This window comes from Eretmochelys imbricata, chromosome 24 (genome assembly GCF_965152235.1).
Source record: "Eretmochelys imbricata isolate rEreImb1 chromosome 24, rEreImb1.hap1, whole genome shotgun sequence".
Classification (NCBI taxonomy): Eukaryota; Metazoa; Chordata; order Testudines; family Cheloniidae; genus Eretmochelys; species Eretmochelys imbricata.
The window spans coordinates 13,808,074-13,827,000 of NC_135595.1; the positions used below are offsets into that span (position 1 = coordinate 13,808,074).

An 18,927-nucleotide genomic window follows, 5' to 3' on the forward strand; every position below is an offset into this window, starting at 1 on the left:
CCAGGAGGGGCATTGAGAAAGGGGGGGTGAGATTGTGAGGTGGGGGGCCACTCTGGGATGGGGAGCTCTATGGGGCTGAGGCTCTGGTTTTCCCAGCCTGTGCATGGGGGGGGCTGCACCAGGGATGGGGGGGTTCTCTCAGCTGGACTTGCCCCCTTTCCTCTCCTCAGCTGCTGACCCCTGCACCGTGAAACCACTGGGTGACTGTGAGTGCTCCGTCCCCAGCAGGAACCCCCGAAACACAGGGACATGAGGGTATTTCTACCCCAGTGTCCTGGGGCCCCTTCCTCAGGGCTGAACAGTAAGGGTAGGGGCAGAGACTTCTGGGGGGTCTGAAACTGCAGGACCCCGGGCAGAAGGGAACCCCTTAGATACAGCTGTGCAGTGATCCCCCAATGGCTCCTTCTGATTGGGGCAATCCTCCCAAAAGCTGGCTGCATTTGTGGGGGTATATGACACCCTGAACCCCAGCCTGCGGAACTTCCTTGTCCAATGAGGGGGGTAGGGGAGGCTTGGGGGACACCGCTGGGGTATGGGGGAGGCATTGCGGGGGGACTCAGTGAGGGGCATCTTGGGGGGTGCACCGCAGGGTGGGGGGCTCATTAGGGCCTCCAGTGGGGTGTGTGTTTTAATAAGTTATAAAAGCAAACTCTGGATGCCTGGAATTTCAAGACTTTCTCCCCAAGTGCCCTGGTGTGAACCCAGGTGTCCTGGCTGGATGCTACAGGATGTAAGTCTCTGCTCACTCCCTAAAACCCCCCTTTGGGTATCCTTCACTTCCTGTCCCGAGCTTCTGCAGCTCTAACCCATCTGTACCGCCCCAGAGATGGCTGCATCTCCACGCCAGGCGAGGGGTCCCTGTATAACCAGCCACCCCTTTCCAGAGCTGGCTGCATCTCAGAGCCTGGCGAGCCGTCCCCACAGCTTGTTGCTCAGTAGCTCATGGCAGTCCCTGGCGGGGACTGATCTAAGATCCCCTCTGTCTCCCCAGGCACTGTGGGCAGCAGCCAGTCCCCTGGCCATCATCCCCTTTGGGAACATAGTCCTTGTGGCTTTTGTCTCGGACCAGAGCTACTGGTCCCCTGGCTTCCAGGCTGAGTTCTGGCAGGAGCTCAAAACCCCATGTGAGGAGTACTGGCTTCTAATGGGTTGGTGGGGTAGGGCCAAGTTGTCTTGTTAGGGGGTGCCCCTCTGCTGGGGCTTGTAGTCAGGACACCTGGGGTCTATCTCCAGCTCTGGGAAGGGAGGGGAGTCCCGTGAGTTACAGTGTGTGTGGGGAGGGGGGCTGGGAGCCAGGAATCCTGGCTTCCGTCCCTGGCTATGGGAGGGGAGTGGTGCGGTGGGACTCGGGACTGCTGGGTTAGAGCCCCAAGTCTATAAGGCAATGGTGCCCATTATCTGCCAGGCCTTGCTCAGTGTCCTGGGAAGAGCACAGAACCACATTGACCTGTGGAACTCCCTGCTACAGAGTGTGTGGGCCCTCGGTGCAGGCCCCACATTGCAGTGGCTGGAGCCTGTGTCATGACTCCCTTGCTTGGGGGGTGGAGAAACTGCCCCCATCTGTGTGTCCATCCCTCTCTCGGGGCTGCATGGTCTCCCCACACACCCACCTTCCCGGACCAGGTCTGGCTTGGTCTGCGTTGCTAGGACCAGTGTCCCTGGCCTGAGGGGGGGTTGGGCTGCCACATCCCCAGAAGCGGGGCTTCTCCCCGCTGTGGGTCTGGCGGGGGCGGGGTCTGTCCCTGCTCCCTGGCTGTCGGGAGGGGGGTTCTGTGCGCCTGCCGCGGGGGGGTGTCCGGGCTGGGGGCGGGGCCGGGGGGGCTGCAGCAGCCGGGAGCCGCCGCAGCTGGCGGGCCAGGCTCCTCCTGTCACAGCCCAGCCAGGAGGGAGCCGCAGCGCCGGGGCTGGTACATCCGCGGCGAGCTTGGGGAGAGCGCCGAGCCGAGCCGAGCCGAGCCGAGCGGGGCGGCCCGGCTGAGAGCGGGGAGCTCAGGTTCGCCCGGCCGGCTCCAAGCCCGGCGAGGCGAGCGGGAGGCCGGCACGCGCGGGGCAGGGAGCTCGCCGGGAGCCGCGGCCATGGCTCTGCCCGCGGGGCTCTGGGCAGCCTGGATCCAGCTGGTGCTGAGCGCTGGAGCCGCCAGCCAGGTGAGGGGGCTGGGGGCCTCCAGGGTTATGGGGGTGGGGCAATATGGACGGGGGTGGGGGGTGCCTGGTTGGGGGTGGCGAGGGGGGCACAGGCAGCGCCCTGTGGAGGGTTTGCTGGAGGGGGCGTTGTTCCTGTGCAGCCATGGGAGGCCGGGAGGCGGGTGGGGGTCAGATAGAGGCGGGGGGGAGCGAAGAGGGGTGTAAATCACCCAATTCCTTCACCTGGGGCAGGCCACGACATAGGCTGAGCCGCCCGTCCCTGTGTGTGGTCGGGGGAGGGTTCTTAGTGGGGGCTCTCCAGATGTGACTGTTCATGAAGGTGGTTGGGGGGCGGAAGTGAGGCACAGAGGGACTTACCAAGGTCACCCCATGAGCAAGAGAGAGAACCCAGGAGTCCTGGCTCCCAGCCCCCTGCTCTAACCCACCAGACCCAGTCCCCTCCCTGACCAAGGAGAGAACACAGGAGTCCTGGCCCCCTACTCGCTGGTGGTGCCCCACCAGTGCCCTGTTGTGATAGGGAGTAGCAGTAGCGGTGGACCCCCAGCTCCAGGTCTCATGTGGTCGAGGTCCCCCTCGCCACCCTCAACCAGGCATCCCCCACCCCCATCCATATTGCCCCAGCCCCATCCATCCGTCCTGCCCCTCAAGCCCCGCATCACCCCCTTTCCCCAGGTGTTCCCCATTGCTCCATTCTGGGACCCAGTGCTCGGGCCTCGCAGCCCCACAGCATAGGCGGGTCTGGCCTGAAGCTACCCTTTTGTCCCCCATGAGAGTTTCCTGGGGGGGGGGGGGTTGCTGTGCCCCATGCCAATGGGGCAGCCTGGTGGCTTGGGGAGGGGAGCCTACCTCCTTGGATAGCATGATCACTGCTGAGCTGTGAGCCCCCCCTCTGGACTTTTGGGGCTCCAGTCCTGCACAGGGGAGCCCTCCTGAACACCAGCTGCTGCTGAGTTCCCCCGGGAGCTGCCAGTCTCTGGTGATGCCCCCGTCTGACCCCAGGCAGGCCTGGTTAGCACTCACGTCACTGGTGCCACCAGCTGGCACTGCACATGGGGCAGCACCACAATGGCCATGCTTGTCCTGCTGCCAGTGGGCCCCGGGGATGGTGGTAAGTGGGCCTCGTGCTCGCTGGGCTATGGAGCCATGTGGGGATCTTCCCCCCCGCCCATATCTTCCTGGGCACCCAGCTCTATCCCATGCCAACTGCTGGCTCTGGCTCAAGCCGGGTGGAAGGGCAGCTCTTGGCTCTGGGCCCCTTGATACCAGAAAGCCAAACTGGAGAGAGGTGAGGAGGCCTGGGTGTGGAGCCAGGATGCCTGGGTTCTATCCCTGGCTCTAGGAGGGGAGTGGGGTACAGGGGATAGAGCAGGAGGGATGGGGACCAGGACTCCTGGGTTCTATCCCAGCTCTGGGAGGGGAACGGGGAGGGTGTGTGTGGGGAGGGGGTTCTTCTGTAGTGGGGGATGCTGCTCCCCATGGCTTTGCTCCCCCCATGAATTTGGGAAGATCCTTCCGTCTGCCCCTTGGTCCTATGTTGCTGCTAGTTTCTCCCCACCCCCCCACCCCCCGGACACGGGCTCCAGCTTGCCATCTGGTGCCTTAATGTACTGATGGATGTAGCATGGATAATTCATGGGCTGCGGGGAGACAAGGGGTGGGGATGGAGGGGGTTGGGGGAGGGACAGAAAGTAGGGGGAAGGGTGGATGGGGTGGGAAGGGGATGGGTGAGGGGCACAGCTCGTAATTTTCGCCCTGGCAACCTCCATTCCTTCTGTTGTCCCCCGCCCCCACTGGTCCCTCTCCTGCCGCAGCCCTCCATCCCATTAGCTGCCCCAGGTAGCATCTACCCCCCTGTTCCTGCCCCCCACCCCCACCCCAAAGTACTGGACTGATGGGAGGCCGGAGTCAGCCCAGGCTAAATCGCAGCAGCTGCTGAAAAGCCAACAGTGAGCGGCTTAGCCAGGGAGAGCCGGGGTAATCCGGGCTGAACCAGGGCCAGGCCCCTCTGGCATTCCCCACCAGTGCCAGCCCTGCCCCTCCCACACTGCACAGACACAGCCCCCTGCCCAGCCAGTGCCCCTCCCCCACAGAGACACTGCCCCTGCCCCCGTCCCCCACGGTTGCTGCCCAGCCAGTGCCCCTCCACAGCTCCCTACCCCACAACCTCAGTGTCCCTCCCCCACAGAGACACAGCCCCCTGCCCAGCCAGTGCCCCTCCCCAAGACACAGCCACATGCTCCCCCACCTCAGTCCTCATCCCCCACTGCATCGACACAGACCCCTGCCCTGCCTCCACAGACACACAGCTCCCTGCCCCCCACTTCTCTTGCCATCTAAGGGCTCCCCATCTTCCATGCACCCCACAGAGAGATGAGGGTCACCCTACTGGGGATGGGAAGGGAAACACTCTGCACCCCTCCGCCACCAAAACCTGATACTCCTCCCAGTGGGTACCCAAGTGGGGGCTGAGAAAGGAAGAGCCCTCCTGACATATGGGGGGATCTGTGTAGGCCCCCCAAAACCCTGGGGTCTCTGACCTTCACTGGGGCATCTGAGCTTGGGGCAAGGGTGAGGCCCTTGGGATTATGGCTCAGTGCCACAAAACAGGGCAGAGAATCCTGACCCGCAGCCACTGCTAGCCCAGCCCTGCCCTCTACCACTCTGCCAGTGCCCCTCACTCCCAACCCACAGGCCCCGCTAGCCCAGCCCTGTTGGTGTCCCTCAACTCCCGACCCGCAGCCCCTTGGCTGCCCTGGCAGGGTGAGAATGAGCCTTTGTTGTTGTTGTTTAGATTGGGCCGGGTGAGGCTGTGAAAGGCAGTTTGTTAAAGGGCCAAGGCTGGCACTGTGCCTGGTGGGGGCAGGGATGGCACCTGGTTCCTCAGCCCCAGGGCTCCGTGGGGGAGGGGGGATGACCTGCATGCCCTGCTAGGAACCTTCCTCCCTGGGGAAGATGGGGGGTATTGGGGCAAATGGGGGGTGGGGATCCCATTTCTTCAGCACTGATGAGGGGTAATGATGGGGGATGGGGGAATGAGTGAGACAGGGAGGGGCTGGGATGGGGGGAGGGAGGGCTGGAATGCGGGAGGGTGATCCTGCGGGGCAGGAGGTGGGGAGAGGGGCTGGGATGGGGGAGAAGGAAGGGTGAGTGGAGGGGGGCTGAGATGGGGGAGGGTGATCCTGGAGGGGGCTACTGGGGGGGAGGGAGAGGATGATGTGGGGAGGGTTATTTAAAATTCCTTCTGGGAGACTGTCTCCATGGCGACCAGGAAGATCGGGCAACTCCATGGGGAGCAATTACCACAGCAACAACATCCCGGTTGTTGCTTGGGAGAGAGAGAGAGATGGATGGGGGGGGAACAAATGTGTCATTTAGCCACCCCCAACGGTCCCCCAGCTCTAACAGTGCCCCCCAACCCAACCCACAGCCCTCCAGCTGCTGACCTAGAGGGAAAAGGCCCCATGTCCCATTCCCTGCCCCCGTAAGCCTGCCAGTCCTTGCACTGTGCAGATCGCAGCCAGCGCCCCCTCGAGGGGAAAGGCCCCATGTCCTGCCCCTGTCCTCAGGGGGCGATGTGCAGGGACAGCTGGGCCAGTGCAGTCAGGTTTGTCCTGCCTGAGTCTCCAGGCCCCGGGTTCAGACTCTGCTCGTGCACACCGAAGGGGAAGAGGGACGGGATCAGCTGGGGGCCCAATCCGGCATCAGGATCAGGGCTCCCCCACCTGGCCGCTGGGAGCTGCATCTCCTGCTCTCATCCCAGCAAGATGGGCAGGGATGGCATGTTCGGGTGCAGTGGGGTTGAGTGGGGCAGGGGCAGGGCAGGCTGGAGAGTAACCCTTCCTCCCATGGCAGGCACTGGGTGTGGCGAGGGTGGAGCAGTGCAGGGACTAACCTCTCCCCCGTGGCTGGCACTGGGCGTGGTGGGGCAGGGCCGGCCAGGTGCTAACCCTGCCATGGGTGGAGGGCGTGGGCATGGTGGGGGCTGGCCAAGCACTAAACCCTCACTTCGTGACAGGTGCTGGGTGTGGCAGGGGCCTGGCTGGATGGGCACTAACCCCTGTGGCAGGTGGGGGTGGGGCCAGCCAGGTTCTAACCCCTCCCTCCATGGCAGGGGCTGGGCATAGCGGGGGTGGGGCTGGTTGGTTACTAACCCCTCCCTCCATGGCAGGCGCTGGGCATGGTGGGGACATCTGTGTCCGAACCCCAGGTGGCTGTGTTCTGTGGGAAGCTGACCATGCATCGAAACCTGCAGACAGGCAGGTGGGACCCCGATGCTGCTGGTGCCCGCAGCTGCTTCCGCAGCCACCAGGAGATTCTCGCCTACTGCCAGGAGGTACCCGCCCCATGGGCCCCTGCCCCACGGTTCCCGCACATCCCATGGGCTCTCTCTGCACCCTGCCAGGAGATATTCTCCTACTCCTAGGAGGTACCTGCCCCATGGCTCCCCCACATCCCATCCTTTTCCCCCTACACCCTCCGCACTTGCATCCTGCCCAGAGATCCTCACCTACTGCCAGAAGGTACCCACCCCCTCTCTCCCACACTCCTTGACACACCCCCACCAGGTCCTTTTCCATAGTCTGTTTCCTCCCCCCCCAGTGATGGGGTCTCCCCATGCCGTGCTCTTCACACAACAGTGCAAAGGGCTGAAGATATTTGGGGGTGGGGAGCTGCTCCATCCCTGGGGGAGACCCAGGGTGAGGAAAAAGGGACCGAGACCCCTATTGAATCCTTGCTGTCCCATGGTTCCTCCCCACAGCCCCTGCTGTCTGCCCCCATCTTTGGGGGGGAGGGCAGGATTTTATGCCTCTATTGACCCCACCGGTGATAACTGCCATACCCCCGTCTGCCCCACAGGTGTACCCTGAGCTGCAGATCACCAATGCAGTGGAAGGCACCCAGCCAGTCACCATTGACAACTGGTGCAAGAAAGGCCGTCCCCAGTGCAAGGGGCATCGGCACATTGTGGTCCCCTACAGGTGCCTGGGTGAGTGGGGTAGGGCGCAGGATGCCTGGGTTCCATCCCTGACTCTGGGAGGGCCTGAGGTCTAGTGGGTAGTGTGTGTGGGGATGGGGGGTGAGAGCCAGGACTTCTGGGTTCTCTCCACAGCTCTGGGAGGGGAGGAAGGTCTCGGGGTGCAAGCAGGGTGTGGGGGGGCCATGCTGACCACGTGTGTGTGTCATTCCCCACCCCCGCAGTGGGTGAGTTTGTCAGTGAAGCTCTTCTTGTGCCTGACACCTGCAAGTTCCTGCACCAGGAGAAGATGGACTCATGTGAGAGCTACATCTACTGGCACGGCGTGGCCAAGGAGGTGAGTGTGGGCAGGGGTGCCAGAGGATCCCCATGTTGCCCCCGGGCCACCAGTGCACCCCCGCTTGGGAAGACTGCCCCTTGCAGGCACCAGCATGTACCACTGCCTTCTGGGAGAGTTGGGGATGGGGTTCTCGGGAGATACCACTCTCATGGGGGTAGGTAGGGGTTCAGGACAGACAGTGGGGGGAGGGGCTTGGGAGATACCACTGCCATCTGGGGAAGGGGTTCTTGGGAGATACTATTCCAGGGAATTCTTGGGAGATACCATTGTCATTTGGGAGCAGGGAGTTTGTGGGAGATATCGGGGTGGGGGCAGTTTTTGGAAGATTCCACTGCTATTAAGGGGGATATCATTGCCATCTGGGAAAGGTCTAGCGCAGGGGTTCTCAAACTGGGAGTTGGGACCCCTCAGGGGGTCGCAAGGTTATTACATGAGGGGTTGTGAGCTGTCAGCCTCCACTCCAAACCTCGCTTTGCGTCCAGCATTTGTAATGGTGTTAAATATATAAAAAGGTGTTTTTAATTTATATGCGGGGTCGCATTTAGGGGCTTGCTGTGTGAAAGGGGTCACAGTACAAAGGTTTGGGAACCACTGGTCGAGCGGGATACCATGGCCATCAGGGAGGGTTGGTGGGGGAGGGTAAGTCTGGGGACATACCATTGCTGTCGGGGAGTGGGCAGTTTTCAGGACATACCATTGCCGGGGGGAGTTCTTGGGGAAAATGTTGTTGCTATTTGGGGGTGTTAGGAGATACCACTGCCGTTGCAAGGGGGGAGCTCTCAGGAGATACCATTGCTATTGGGAGATTCCACTGCCCTGGAGGTAGGCAGGAGGGTGCTTGTGGATATACCAATCCTGGATTGTGTAAGGGTGTCTGATGCTGCTCTTTCTCCCCCTCCTCCTCCCCCTTCCAGGCCTGCAGCAGTGAGGGGCTGGAGCTGCACAGCTATGGGATGCTGCTGCCCTGTGGGGCTGACCGCTTCCGGGGCGTGGAGTACGTGTGCTGTCCCTCACGCCCCCTCCCTCTCCAGCTGGAGGAGCCCACCCCAGTCCCCCGCAACATGGCCCATCTGAAGGAAGAGCCCAAGCGCAGGTGAGGGACATATAGGACACTGCTGTGGGGGAGCTTGCACCCTGTCTCCTTTGCTCGGGGCACTGCTGGGAGGGAAGCTCACAGAATTCCCATCCCCTGCAGCTCAGGGCACCGCTGTGAGGGAAGCTCACAGCCCATCCCTGATTCTTGCCCCTCAACTCTGCTGTAGTGAGAGGCTCCCAACGGGCCGGGCCCCCACAGAAGAGGAGACGCTGGAGGCAGAGGGGGATGGGGAGGAGGATGTTGAGGAGGAGGAGGAAGAGAACCAAGGCCCCAGGGACAGCGCAGCTGACACCGACCCTTTCCCCGCCACCTGGGATGACTATTTTGTGGAGCCCGGTTACTACGATGACAGCATAACCCCGACCACCATCACCACCACCATGCGGAGCACCGAGGAGGAGGGCAAAGGTGAGACACAGTCCCCGGGCAGGGTGCAGCTGCATTGGGTGCGGGGGGGGCGGGTCATCCACAATCCTCCAGGGCAGATGACTGCAGCGGCAGAGCTGGAAGTGTCCTACAGCCCCCAGGGGCAGGGCATTGGTGGGGGGGAAAGAGCTGGCGGTGTCCCAGAATCCCCTGGGGCAGGCATTGCTGGGGAGGGGGAGCTGGCGATTTCCCAGAATCCCCTAGGGTGGGGTACTTCTGGTAGTTTCCCAGAATCCCCTGGGGCAGGTGCTGCTGTGGGGGGACCTGGCAGTTTCCCAGAATCCCCTGGGGCAGGCGCTGCTGTGGGGGGACCCTTTCAGGAGGGGCAGGAGTTCCCAGGCGAAGGGGCATGGCACAGTCTGGCATGGAGCTGATGCACCTGTGAATGGGGGGGCGGGAGATGGGATGCTCAGCTGCCTGGGCTGTTTTCATTTCCTCCCCACATCACAATGCGACTCCTGTTCTGCGTGGCGCAGTGCCCAGCTGTGCCAGGCTCAGAGGCAGCCGCCAGAGACCCTCCACCCTGCCCGCGCTCAGAAGAAACTGCAGCCCAATGCCCAAGTGCAGTGCTAAGGGGGCGCTCAGCTGTAGGGGCAGGGGCTCGGCAGAAGGCGCTGTGCTGCGGGGAGCGGGGCAGGAGCTCGGCGGGGGGCGCTGTGCTGCAGGGTGGAGGGTGCTGTGGTGTGGGGAGTGAGGAGGGGCGCCATACTGCAGGGGCAGCAGGGCTCGGCAGGGGTGCTGAGCTGTGGGGCATGGTCTGATGGGGGCTCATTAGGAGGCACCATGCTGACAGCTCCTCTCCCCACAGCCACTCCTACCCCACGCCCCACAGATGGCGTGGATATCTATTTTGAGATGCCAGGTGATGGGAGTGAACATGCTAACTTCCTGCGAGCCAAGATGGACCTAGAGGAGCGCAGGATGAAACAAATTAATGAGGTGCTTGGGGGGGAAGGACTCGGGCCCCCCACATCCACCACCCTGCCCCCCCTTGGTCTTCCCCGGCACAGTAGCCCACACATGGGCTCCACCCCCATGTCCTCCGTGGCCAGTTCCGCATGGCCAGGGCTGCCTCTGACTCACCTGTCAGCAGGTCCTTGCTGCCTTGGGGCATGTTATCATGTCCGTAAGTGGTCCATGTTGGTGGCCTGTGCGCCGGCGAGCATGGAGAACATGCCCCATCCCGAGCTGGACTGTGGAGTTTGCAGGCCTGGGGGCTGAAGGCTGACGACAGGGAGGGAGCTGGGCATAGGGCCAGGCTCCCCATTCATCCCCGGTACCCCCCCCAGGTGATGAAGGAGTGGGCCGAGGCGGACAACCAGGCCAAGGAGCTGCCCAAGGCTGACCGGCAGGCGCTGAATGAGGTGAGGCCCATGTCTGCAGGGAGAGCAGGGTGGGGCTGCCCCCCCGACCGGTTCCTGACCCCGCCCCCTCTATGGCTGCTCACTCCTGACACCCAGGGCTGCCCCACAGCCACCCTGCAGTGGCACTCAAGTCTGCCTGAGGGGTTGGGGGACCTCACTCACTCGCCCCTGCCCCACTGTGGCCCCTCACTCTTCCCCTATGGGTTCCTGGCCCCGCCTCCACTGACTAGCCCTGCCTCCTCTGACCTCCCTGGCCTCACCCATTTGAGTTCTTGACCATGGACCCGCTGCCCCCCATGGAGGATTCCCTGCCCCACCTCCAGTAACCTTCCCCCTGGATTCTCAGCCCTGCCCCCTTGAGGGCTCCTGGCCCAGCCCCTGCTGACCCCCGGCCTCTCCCCAAGCAGCATTTCCAGTCCATCCTGCAGACGCTGGAGGAGCAGGTGGCGGGCGAGAGGCAGCGGCTGGTGGAGACACACCTGGCCCGGGTGGTGGCCCTGCTGAACGACAATCGGCGCGTGGCACTGGAGAGCTACCTGAGCGCTGTGCAGAGCGACAGCCCACAGGTGGACCAGGCAGCCTTGATCCGGGGGCACTGGATCCGGGGGCGGGGAGGGGGCGGCAGGTCAGCCCAGAATTGTTTCTAGAGCAGGGGTGCTAATTGGTTGGCTCAGATGCCACCTATGCCCTGGGATTGGCTGCCCCAGCTGGGGCAAGTGCTGCACAGGTTGATGGGATAAGCCAGACTAGAACAGGTTCCAGAAGGGGTTCTAGAGTTCTGATTTGCCAGCTCTGACTCCTCCTCTCTCCTGTATTTCGCTGCCCTAGTTAGAGCAAGTGCTGCATGGATTGGTGGGAGTGGGCCAGTCTCGAACTGGTTCTCAAACAGGTTCTAGAGTTGGGATTTCTATTGGTCAGCTCTGACTCTGCCTCTCCCCTGCGATTGGCTGCCCAGCCAGAGCAAGTGCTGAGTGTATTGGCAGGGGTGCGCCAATCTAGAATGTGTTCTAGAGTAGGGGTGCTGATTAGCCAGCTCTGACTCCGTCTCTCCCCTGCGATTGGCTGCCCAGCCAGAGCGGGTGCTGAGTGTATTGGCAGGGGTGCGCCAATCTAGAATGTGTTCTAGAGTAGGGGTGCTGATTAGCCAGCTCTGACTCTGCCTCTCCCCTGCGATTGGCTGCCCAGCCAGAGCAAGTGCTGAGTGTATTGGCAGGGGTGCGCCAATCTAGAATGTGTTCTAGAGTAGGGGTGCTGATTAGCCAGCTCTGACTCCGTCTCTCCCCTGCGATTGGCTGCCCAGCCAGAGCGGGTGCTGCAGGCGCTGAGGCGGTACGTGCGGGCGGAGCAGAAGGACCAGCGGCACACGCTGCGGCACTACCAGCATGTCTGCGCCGTCGACCCCGAGAAGGCCGAGCAGATGAAGTTCCAGGTGGGGACCCCCCTGTGCCTTCAGCCATCCCCCACCCCCGGTGGGCAGGGGAGGGGCATGCCTGTCCTAGCAGCCCCCCATCTCTCTGTCCTCCTCCATCTGTTCCCAGGTGTACACCCACCTGCACGTCATCGAGGAGCGCATGAACCAGAGCCTGGCCCTGCTCTACAAGAACCCTCGGCTCTCCACGGGACTGCGGGACCAGATACGTAAGTATCCCGATGGCCCTTCACCCTTCTCTCCGTGGGGCTGCGGGACCAGATACATACATACCCTGATGGCCCTGGGCCGCTGACATCCCTCCCCCAGACAGTCCCCCTGGCTCTCCGTGGAGCTGAGGGACCAGAAACATACATACCCCAACGGCCCCTCCCCCAGCTCTCCGCAGGGCTGCGGGACCAGATATATACGTACCCCAATGGCCCCCTGGGACCCTGACATCCCTCCCCCATGACAGCCTCCCGGCTCTCTGTGGGGCTGAGGGACGAGACACCTACGTACCCCAATGACCCCCTTACGCCCCCTGATATGTCCTCCCACGATAGCGCCCCTCAGGTCTCCGTGGGGCTGCGGGACTAAACATGAACATACCCCGACGGCCCCATCCCCCTGCCGGCCCCTCTGGCTCTCCATGGGGCTGCAGGACAAGATACGTACAAACCCTGATGGCCTGGCCCCCCGACATCTTTTCTCCTGATGGCCACCCCACAACGTCCCCAGCATCCCAAAGGCCTCTGCCCCTGATGGCCACCTGACACCCCTCCCCACAATGTCCCAGTCCCCAATGGCCAGTGTCCCCGATGGCCAAGCCCCGCTGATGACCCCTTCCTCTTACATCGCCTTCCCCCAGCAACCCCCTTTAACATCCCCTTCACCCACTCCTGGCTCTTGGAGGAGCTGTGGGACCTGTGTGTACCTTCCTGCCAACTCTGCCCCCAATACTCCCCCCACTTTCTCCCCATGACACTCACCCCACCAGCTACTTGCACGTGCTGCCCTCGCCCGGCTCTCGGAGGGGGTGTGGGAATACGTACATGCCAGCTCCCACACCTAGGGGAGGCGAGTTGTATGGGCCCGTGGTGCCCGTGTTCCACCAATATGTGAGCATGGGGGCCCCGCTACACCAAAGTTCGGGGCCGGGTCTTTCCCCTGGCCCCGCCTGCCACCCCCAGGCAATTTAAAAGCACCTGGGGCCCCTGCTGCCACCACTGGCAGCACAATGGGACTAAGCCCATTCCACTTCCGGAAGTGGCCAGAACGTCCCTGCAGGGGGTGAGGGTGTCTCTACGCGCTGCCCCTACCCCGCGCGCCAACTCTGCCAACAGTGGCCAATGGGAGCTGCGGGGGCGGTGCCTGTGGGCAGTGGTGCGTGGAGACCCCTTCGTCCCCCCGCCTAGGAGCTGCTGCCAGAGGGGGTGCAGTCGCTTTTGGGAGCAGCCCGAGGTAAGGGCTGCACCCCTCACCCTCTCCTGCACATCTGCCCCAGTCCAGACCCCTCATCCAGACTCCCTCCGAGCCCACCCCCCCACTCGCACCCTGTCCCCAAACTCCCTCCCAGAGCCTGACCTCTCCCGCACCCAAACTCCCTCCCAGAGCCTAAGGCAGGTGTGTGTGTGTGGGGGGGGGGGGGATGGGACTTGGACCCATTCTGGGCACCACCAAAAATTATACAAACCCGCCGCCCCTGCCCACACCCACCTGGGATGCCTCCTGCGCTGACACCCTCATGCTCAGCTCTGGGAGGGGAGTGGGGTCTAGTGCGTTAGAGCAGGGAGGCTGGGAGCCAGGACTCCTGGGTTCTATCCCTGGTTCTGGGAGGGGAGTGGGGTGATGGGTTGGGTCACAGAGACCCCCTTGGGACTGTTACCTGATGTGATGAAACTACCTCTGAGCCCGTTTTCCCTGCCAGCTTGGGATTCCAGAACCCTGCATTGTTGAGCAAGACACACTACTCTGCTGCAACACGGACCCAGGGTCTGAACCACGCCTCCCAAAGCTGCAGGCTCTAACCAAAAACCGCTCAGCGAGTCACCTATGTCCAGCACCCAGACCCCCAGTTCCCAATGGGATCCAAACCCCAAATAAATCTGTTTTACTCTGTATAAAGCTTATACAGGGTAAACTCATAAATTGTCCACCCTCTCTAACACTGATAGAGAGAGAGATGCACAGCTGTTTGCTCCCCCAGGAATTAATCACTTATTCTGGGTTAATGAATAAACAAAAGTGATTTTATTAAGTATAAAAAGTAGGATTTAAGTGGTTTCAAGTAATAATAGACAGAACAAAGTAAGCTACCAAGCAAAATAAAATAAAACACGCAAGTCTAAGCCTAATACATTTAAGAAACTGAATACAGGTATATCTCACCCTCAGAGCTGTTCCAATAAGCTTTTTTCACACACTAGACTCCTTTTCAGTCTGGGCCCAATCATTTCCCAAGTACAATTCTTGTTAGTTCCAGCTCAGGTGGTAACTAGGGGATTTCTCATGACTGGCAGCCCCCTTTGTTCAGTTCCACCCCCTTTTATAGCTTTGGCACAAGGCGGAAATCCTTTGTCTGTCTCTGGGGTTTCCACTCTTCCTTTTAAATGGAAAAGCACCAGGTTTAAGATGGGTTCCGGTATCATGTGACATATTCACATGTCCTGTGAGACTTCATTACTCACTGGCTGGCACCCACAGGAAGGCTTACAAGTAAACAGAGCTGTTTACAACCAATTGTCCTAGTTAATGGGAGCCATCAAGATTCCAAGCCACCATTAATGGCCCACACTTTGCATAGTTACAATAGGACTTCAGAGTAATACTCCATATTTCTAGCTTCAGATACAAGAATGATACATACATACAAATAGGATGAACACACTCAGTGGATTATAAGATTTGTAATGATATCTTACAAGAAACCTTTTTTATGAAGCATATTCCAGTTACATTATATTCACACTCATTTGCACTCTATATGTTTTATGGAAATATGCTATGTCACATGGGATCTAGTGGTTAGAGCAGGGGGGCTGGGAGCCAGGTCTCCTGGGTTCAATCCCCAGCTCTGGGAGGGGAGTGGGGTCTAGTGGTTAGTGCAGAGGTGCTAGGTTCCCAAGAGGTGGGGTGGGGGGGGCTGCTTCTTGCTGGGGAAGGTCTCTCCCTGCTTTGAACCATGTCTCCGTCTCCTCAGAGGAGCTGCTGCGGGCAGAGCGGGCAGGGACCAGCAGCCTGCTCACCACATCCATCTCCGAGACACACACCACCGAGGAGTTCCTGCCACTGGACAGCAGTGAGGACCTGAACCCCGAGGACCATCCTGACCACCTGGGAGCCGGGGACCTCTTCCAGGGGGAAGGTGAGGGGGTGGGGCCAGAACCTGGTGGGGGATGGATCCTATGGGGGTGGGGTCAGAACCTGCAAGTGTGGGGCCAGAGCCTGTGGGGATGGATTTCATTGGGGCTGGGGTCAGAGCCTGTGGGGGTGGGGTCAGGTCTTGTGGGGCAGGGCCAGAATCTGCAAGGGCAGAGCCAGAGCCTGTGGGGGTGGATCTCACAAGGGTGGGGCCAGAGCCTGTGGAGCAGGAACTGATCAGGACTCCACAACCTGCTGGGACAGGACTAGAACCTACAGGGTTGGGAGTGTAGAGAAGGTGAAAGGTGCAGGGCCAGGGCCATGACCCAAAGCATCAGGCCAAGGGCAGGGAAGGGGCTAAAGCTGGTGGGAGCGGTGCTGTGGGGCAGGGAGGGGGATTTGAAGGGGGATACCCCCCCATGTGCCTGTGCCTACCCCAGGCTGTGTGTGGGGAGACAGGGCAGCTTGTTTTCCATGGGGGGGAGGTCAGGATGGGCCCCCCAGCCCCCACTTCAACACATCTGTTGTCTCTGCTCTGTCTCTCTTTCTGTTGCTCCTCCACCCAACGGGCCGTCTCCTTCTGCCGCTCCCGCGGGGACCCCTCCTCGGCAGACTCCCAGCCAGTCGAGAAGAAAGGTGAGTGTCTGGGGGTGGCTGACTGCACCTCATCCCCTTGCAGGGGTCAACCTGCTTGACCTTTACACACCAGGACTACTTCCCCCACTGCCTACGGGACTCTTTTCTTCCCCACAGCCTCGGGGATGGTCGCGGAGTATGACTACCTCACCAGTGAGAAGACCCCATTGGGCGAGGATGAGCAGAGGGTGAGCAGGGCTGGGGACTCGGGGGCCACCCCACATTAGTGAGTAGGGGTGGGAGGGGAACAGCCACTCTGGGGTGCACAAGACCTTCCCCTGGATGGAATGAGGGCACAGCTTGACATGACCCCCCCCTCAGCTGGGGATGAGGGTGCAATGCATGATGGGAGATCTGCATTGTGGGAGCAGCTTGATGTGACTCCCCCTGAATGGAATGAGGGCACAGTGCATTATGGGAGACATGATCTCCTCTAAGACTGTATGATGGCAGTGTGGAAGGGGTATGCGGCTAAGCACCATTTACACACAGTACTTTGCACCCTGTTGCCATGGAGGGATAGGTGCTCCCTCTCAGCTCTAATGTCTCTATCTCCCCATACCCCCCAGGTAAACATTTCCATGGGGGACATCAAGGAAGTGGTGTACAAGTCCCCGGAGATCCAGCGCGACGAGCTGGTGAGCAATTGCGACATCCGCAACGGCAGCGCTGCCTCCCCCCACCCCGCTGTGTGCACTCTGGAACTGTGTCCCCCTGCAGCGCTCCCTGTCCCCACCCGGCTCTGCCGCGTGTGCCCTACATCTGTGCCCCCTGCAGCACTGCCTACCCCCACCCCCTGCTGTGTGTGCCCTGCAAATATGTCCCCCTGCAAATATGTCCCCCTGCAGTGTACCTTCCCCCACCCCGTTCTGCTGGGTGTGCCTTTGTGCCCCGCAACTGTGTCCCCCTGCAGCGCTGCCTCCCCCCGCCCCGCTCTGCTGCATGTGCCCTACATCTGTGTCCCCCTGCAGTGCTGCCTCCCCCCGCCATGTGCGCTCTGAATCTGTGTCCCTGTGCAGTATTGCCTTCCCCCCTGCTGTGTGCACTCTGCAACTGTGTCCCTCTGTCGCGCTGCCTCCCCCCACCTGGCATGCGCCTTGAAACTATTGTCCCGCAGCGCTGCCTTCCCCCCACTCTGCCACCTGTGCCCCACATCTGTGTCTCCCTGCAGCGCTGCCTCCCCCCCCCCCCGCCATGTGCACCGCAACTGTGTCCCCCTGCAGTGCTGACTTCCCCCCCCCCGCTGTGTGGGACCTGCAACTGTGTCCCCCTGCACCCTGTGCATTTTGAAACTGTCTCCCCCTGTAGTGCTGCCTTCTCATGGCCCTGCCATGTGCTCTCCGCATCTCAGGCCCCCTGCAGCATGGCCTCCCCCATGTGGTTCTCCCTTAAGCCCCTCCACTCCTGCGTGCGCACACAGCTGCGTGCATTCTACCACAATGTCCCCCTTTGCATTGATGCCCCCACAGCTGTGTGCACCCTTTACTCGCCGCCCCTGCGATGGTGCCTGCTGCTCACTTGCCCCTCCACCACCACTGGACACAATCCCCGTCTAGTAACACCTCTTCCTATAGTTGCTGCTGAGTGCTTCCCCCTCTGCAGCCCCAGTCCTTCTGCTGTGCACCCCCAGCTGCTGCCACCTCGCCCCATCACGAACCCTAGAAAGTCTAGGGTGTCCCTGATCCGCACCCCACCCCCTCGGAGGGGATGGGGGGTGAGACTAACCTGAACCCTAAACTGGGGCTCCTCCGTCTAAGGCTGTGGGACTCCCCCCTGCTAAGCCCCCCAGCCTCCCCCAGTGGGTCTACCAAGAAGGGGGAGGGGGAACATGACTCTCTCTCTGTCCCCCACAGGAGCCGGACACCCTGGTAACCATTAACAGGGGTGCCCTGATTGGCCTGCTGGTGGTGGCAGTGGCAGTCGCCATGGTGATCATCATCAGTCTCTTGATGGTTCGCCGGAAGCCCTATGGGACCATCAGCCACGGCATTGTCGAGGTAATGACCCCTTCAACCCCTCACAGGGACTGCTGCCCTCATAGGGGGCAGGGTGGGGTGGCACAGCCAAGCAGAGCCAAAGGCGTCCTGGCTTCCAGCCCCTGGCCTTGCTCTGACCCACTAGACCCCACTTTCCCCCAGAGCTCGGGACAGACCCAGGAGTCCTGGCTTCTAGACCCCCACCTTGCTCTGACCCACTAGACCCCACTCCCCTCCCAGAGCTGGGGAGAGACCTAGGGGTTCTGGCTCCCAGCCCCACTGTGCTGCCTCCTAGCAATGAGGTTTGGGAGTAGTCACCCTAAATCTTTTCACTTGTGGGGAAAGGGGGTGGAGCCTCCAGCCCCGACACCCCTAACCTCTGTGTCTGTCTGTCTCCATCCCTGGGGCAGGTGGACCCCATGGTGAGCCCCGAGGAGCGGCAGCTCAGCAAGATGCAGAACCACGGCTATGAGAACCCCACCTACAAATTCTTCGAGGAGATGCACTGAGAGGCCGACTGCACCATGGGCGGGAGGGGCAGTGGGGGGGACACAGCGTGAAGCATTCACAAACCACTACCCCTCCCCCAACACTGACAGGAGAGGATTAAATCCGCTCCCCCCCCATGCCTTCCCGTCCCATCTCCCCTTTGCCCACTGCCCCCCACAATACTACCCACCCCCACAGTGTGTCTCCCTCCACTGTTTTCCCAGCCCCTGACAACCCTACCCCTAGTGCTTCCCACAGCCCCTTTCCCCCTCCCCTGCCCTGGTTTCTAAACAATCCACTCAACCCACATGGAATCATGTCCCTACAACGAGGAGAGCTTTGGGTGGGCTGTGAGGGTCGATCCCATCAACTGGGCTGTGGGGGGTTCAGGGAGGTGTTTTTTCTAGGTGTTTCTAATGTGTGTGCGTGCACACAGCACCCCAGCTACACACAGCACCCTATCAACGTACACCCACTCCCACGGGCACCGCTGAGCCCTATGCTCACACAACGCAGACATGGCACCATAACCTACAGCCAACCCTGCACACAGCAACACTTGCATCCAAATCCATGTGCTGTTAGCTCACCACCTGGCTGTTAGGTACACCCATATTATACCCCCCCCCCGCCCTTCACTAGCTGTACTTAGTATCAGAGGAGTAGCCATCTTAGTGTGTATCCACAGAAACGAGGAGGCCAGTGGCAC

General features: G+C 61.3%; 1 protein-coding gene across 1 annotated transcript; it reads left to right on the top strand.

Annotated features, from left to right (window-relative positions):
* The first annotated feature begins 2,076 nt into the window (after positions 1-2,076).
* Positions 2,077-18,238, top strand: APLP1 (amyloid beta precursor like protein 1). The gene is made up of 17 exons (XM_077840958.1): positions 2,077-2,145; positions 6,314-6,478; positions 7,003-7,132; positions 7,345-7,457; positions 8,375-8,553; positions 8,723-8,964; positions 9,791-9,921; positions 10,272-10,346; positions 10,754-10,912; positions 11,647-11,775; positions 11,885-11,984; positions 14,957-15,121; positions 15,730-15,753; positions 15,871-15,941; positions 16,323-16,391; positions 17,607-17,750; positions 18,140-18,238. Exons 1-17 carry the CDS (start codon positions 2,077-2,079, stop codon positions 18,236-18,238), a joined length of 2,064 nt encoding a protein of 687 aa, XP_077697084.1.
* Positions 18,239-18,927: the final 689 nt, after the last annotated feature.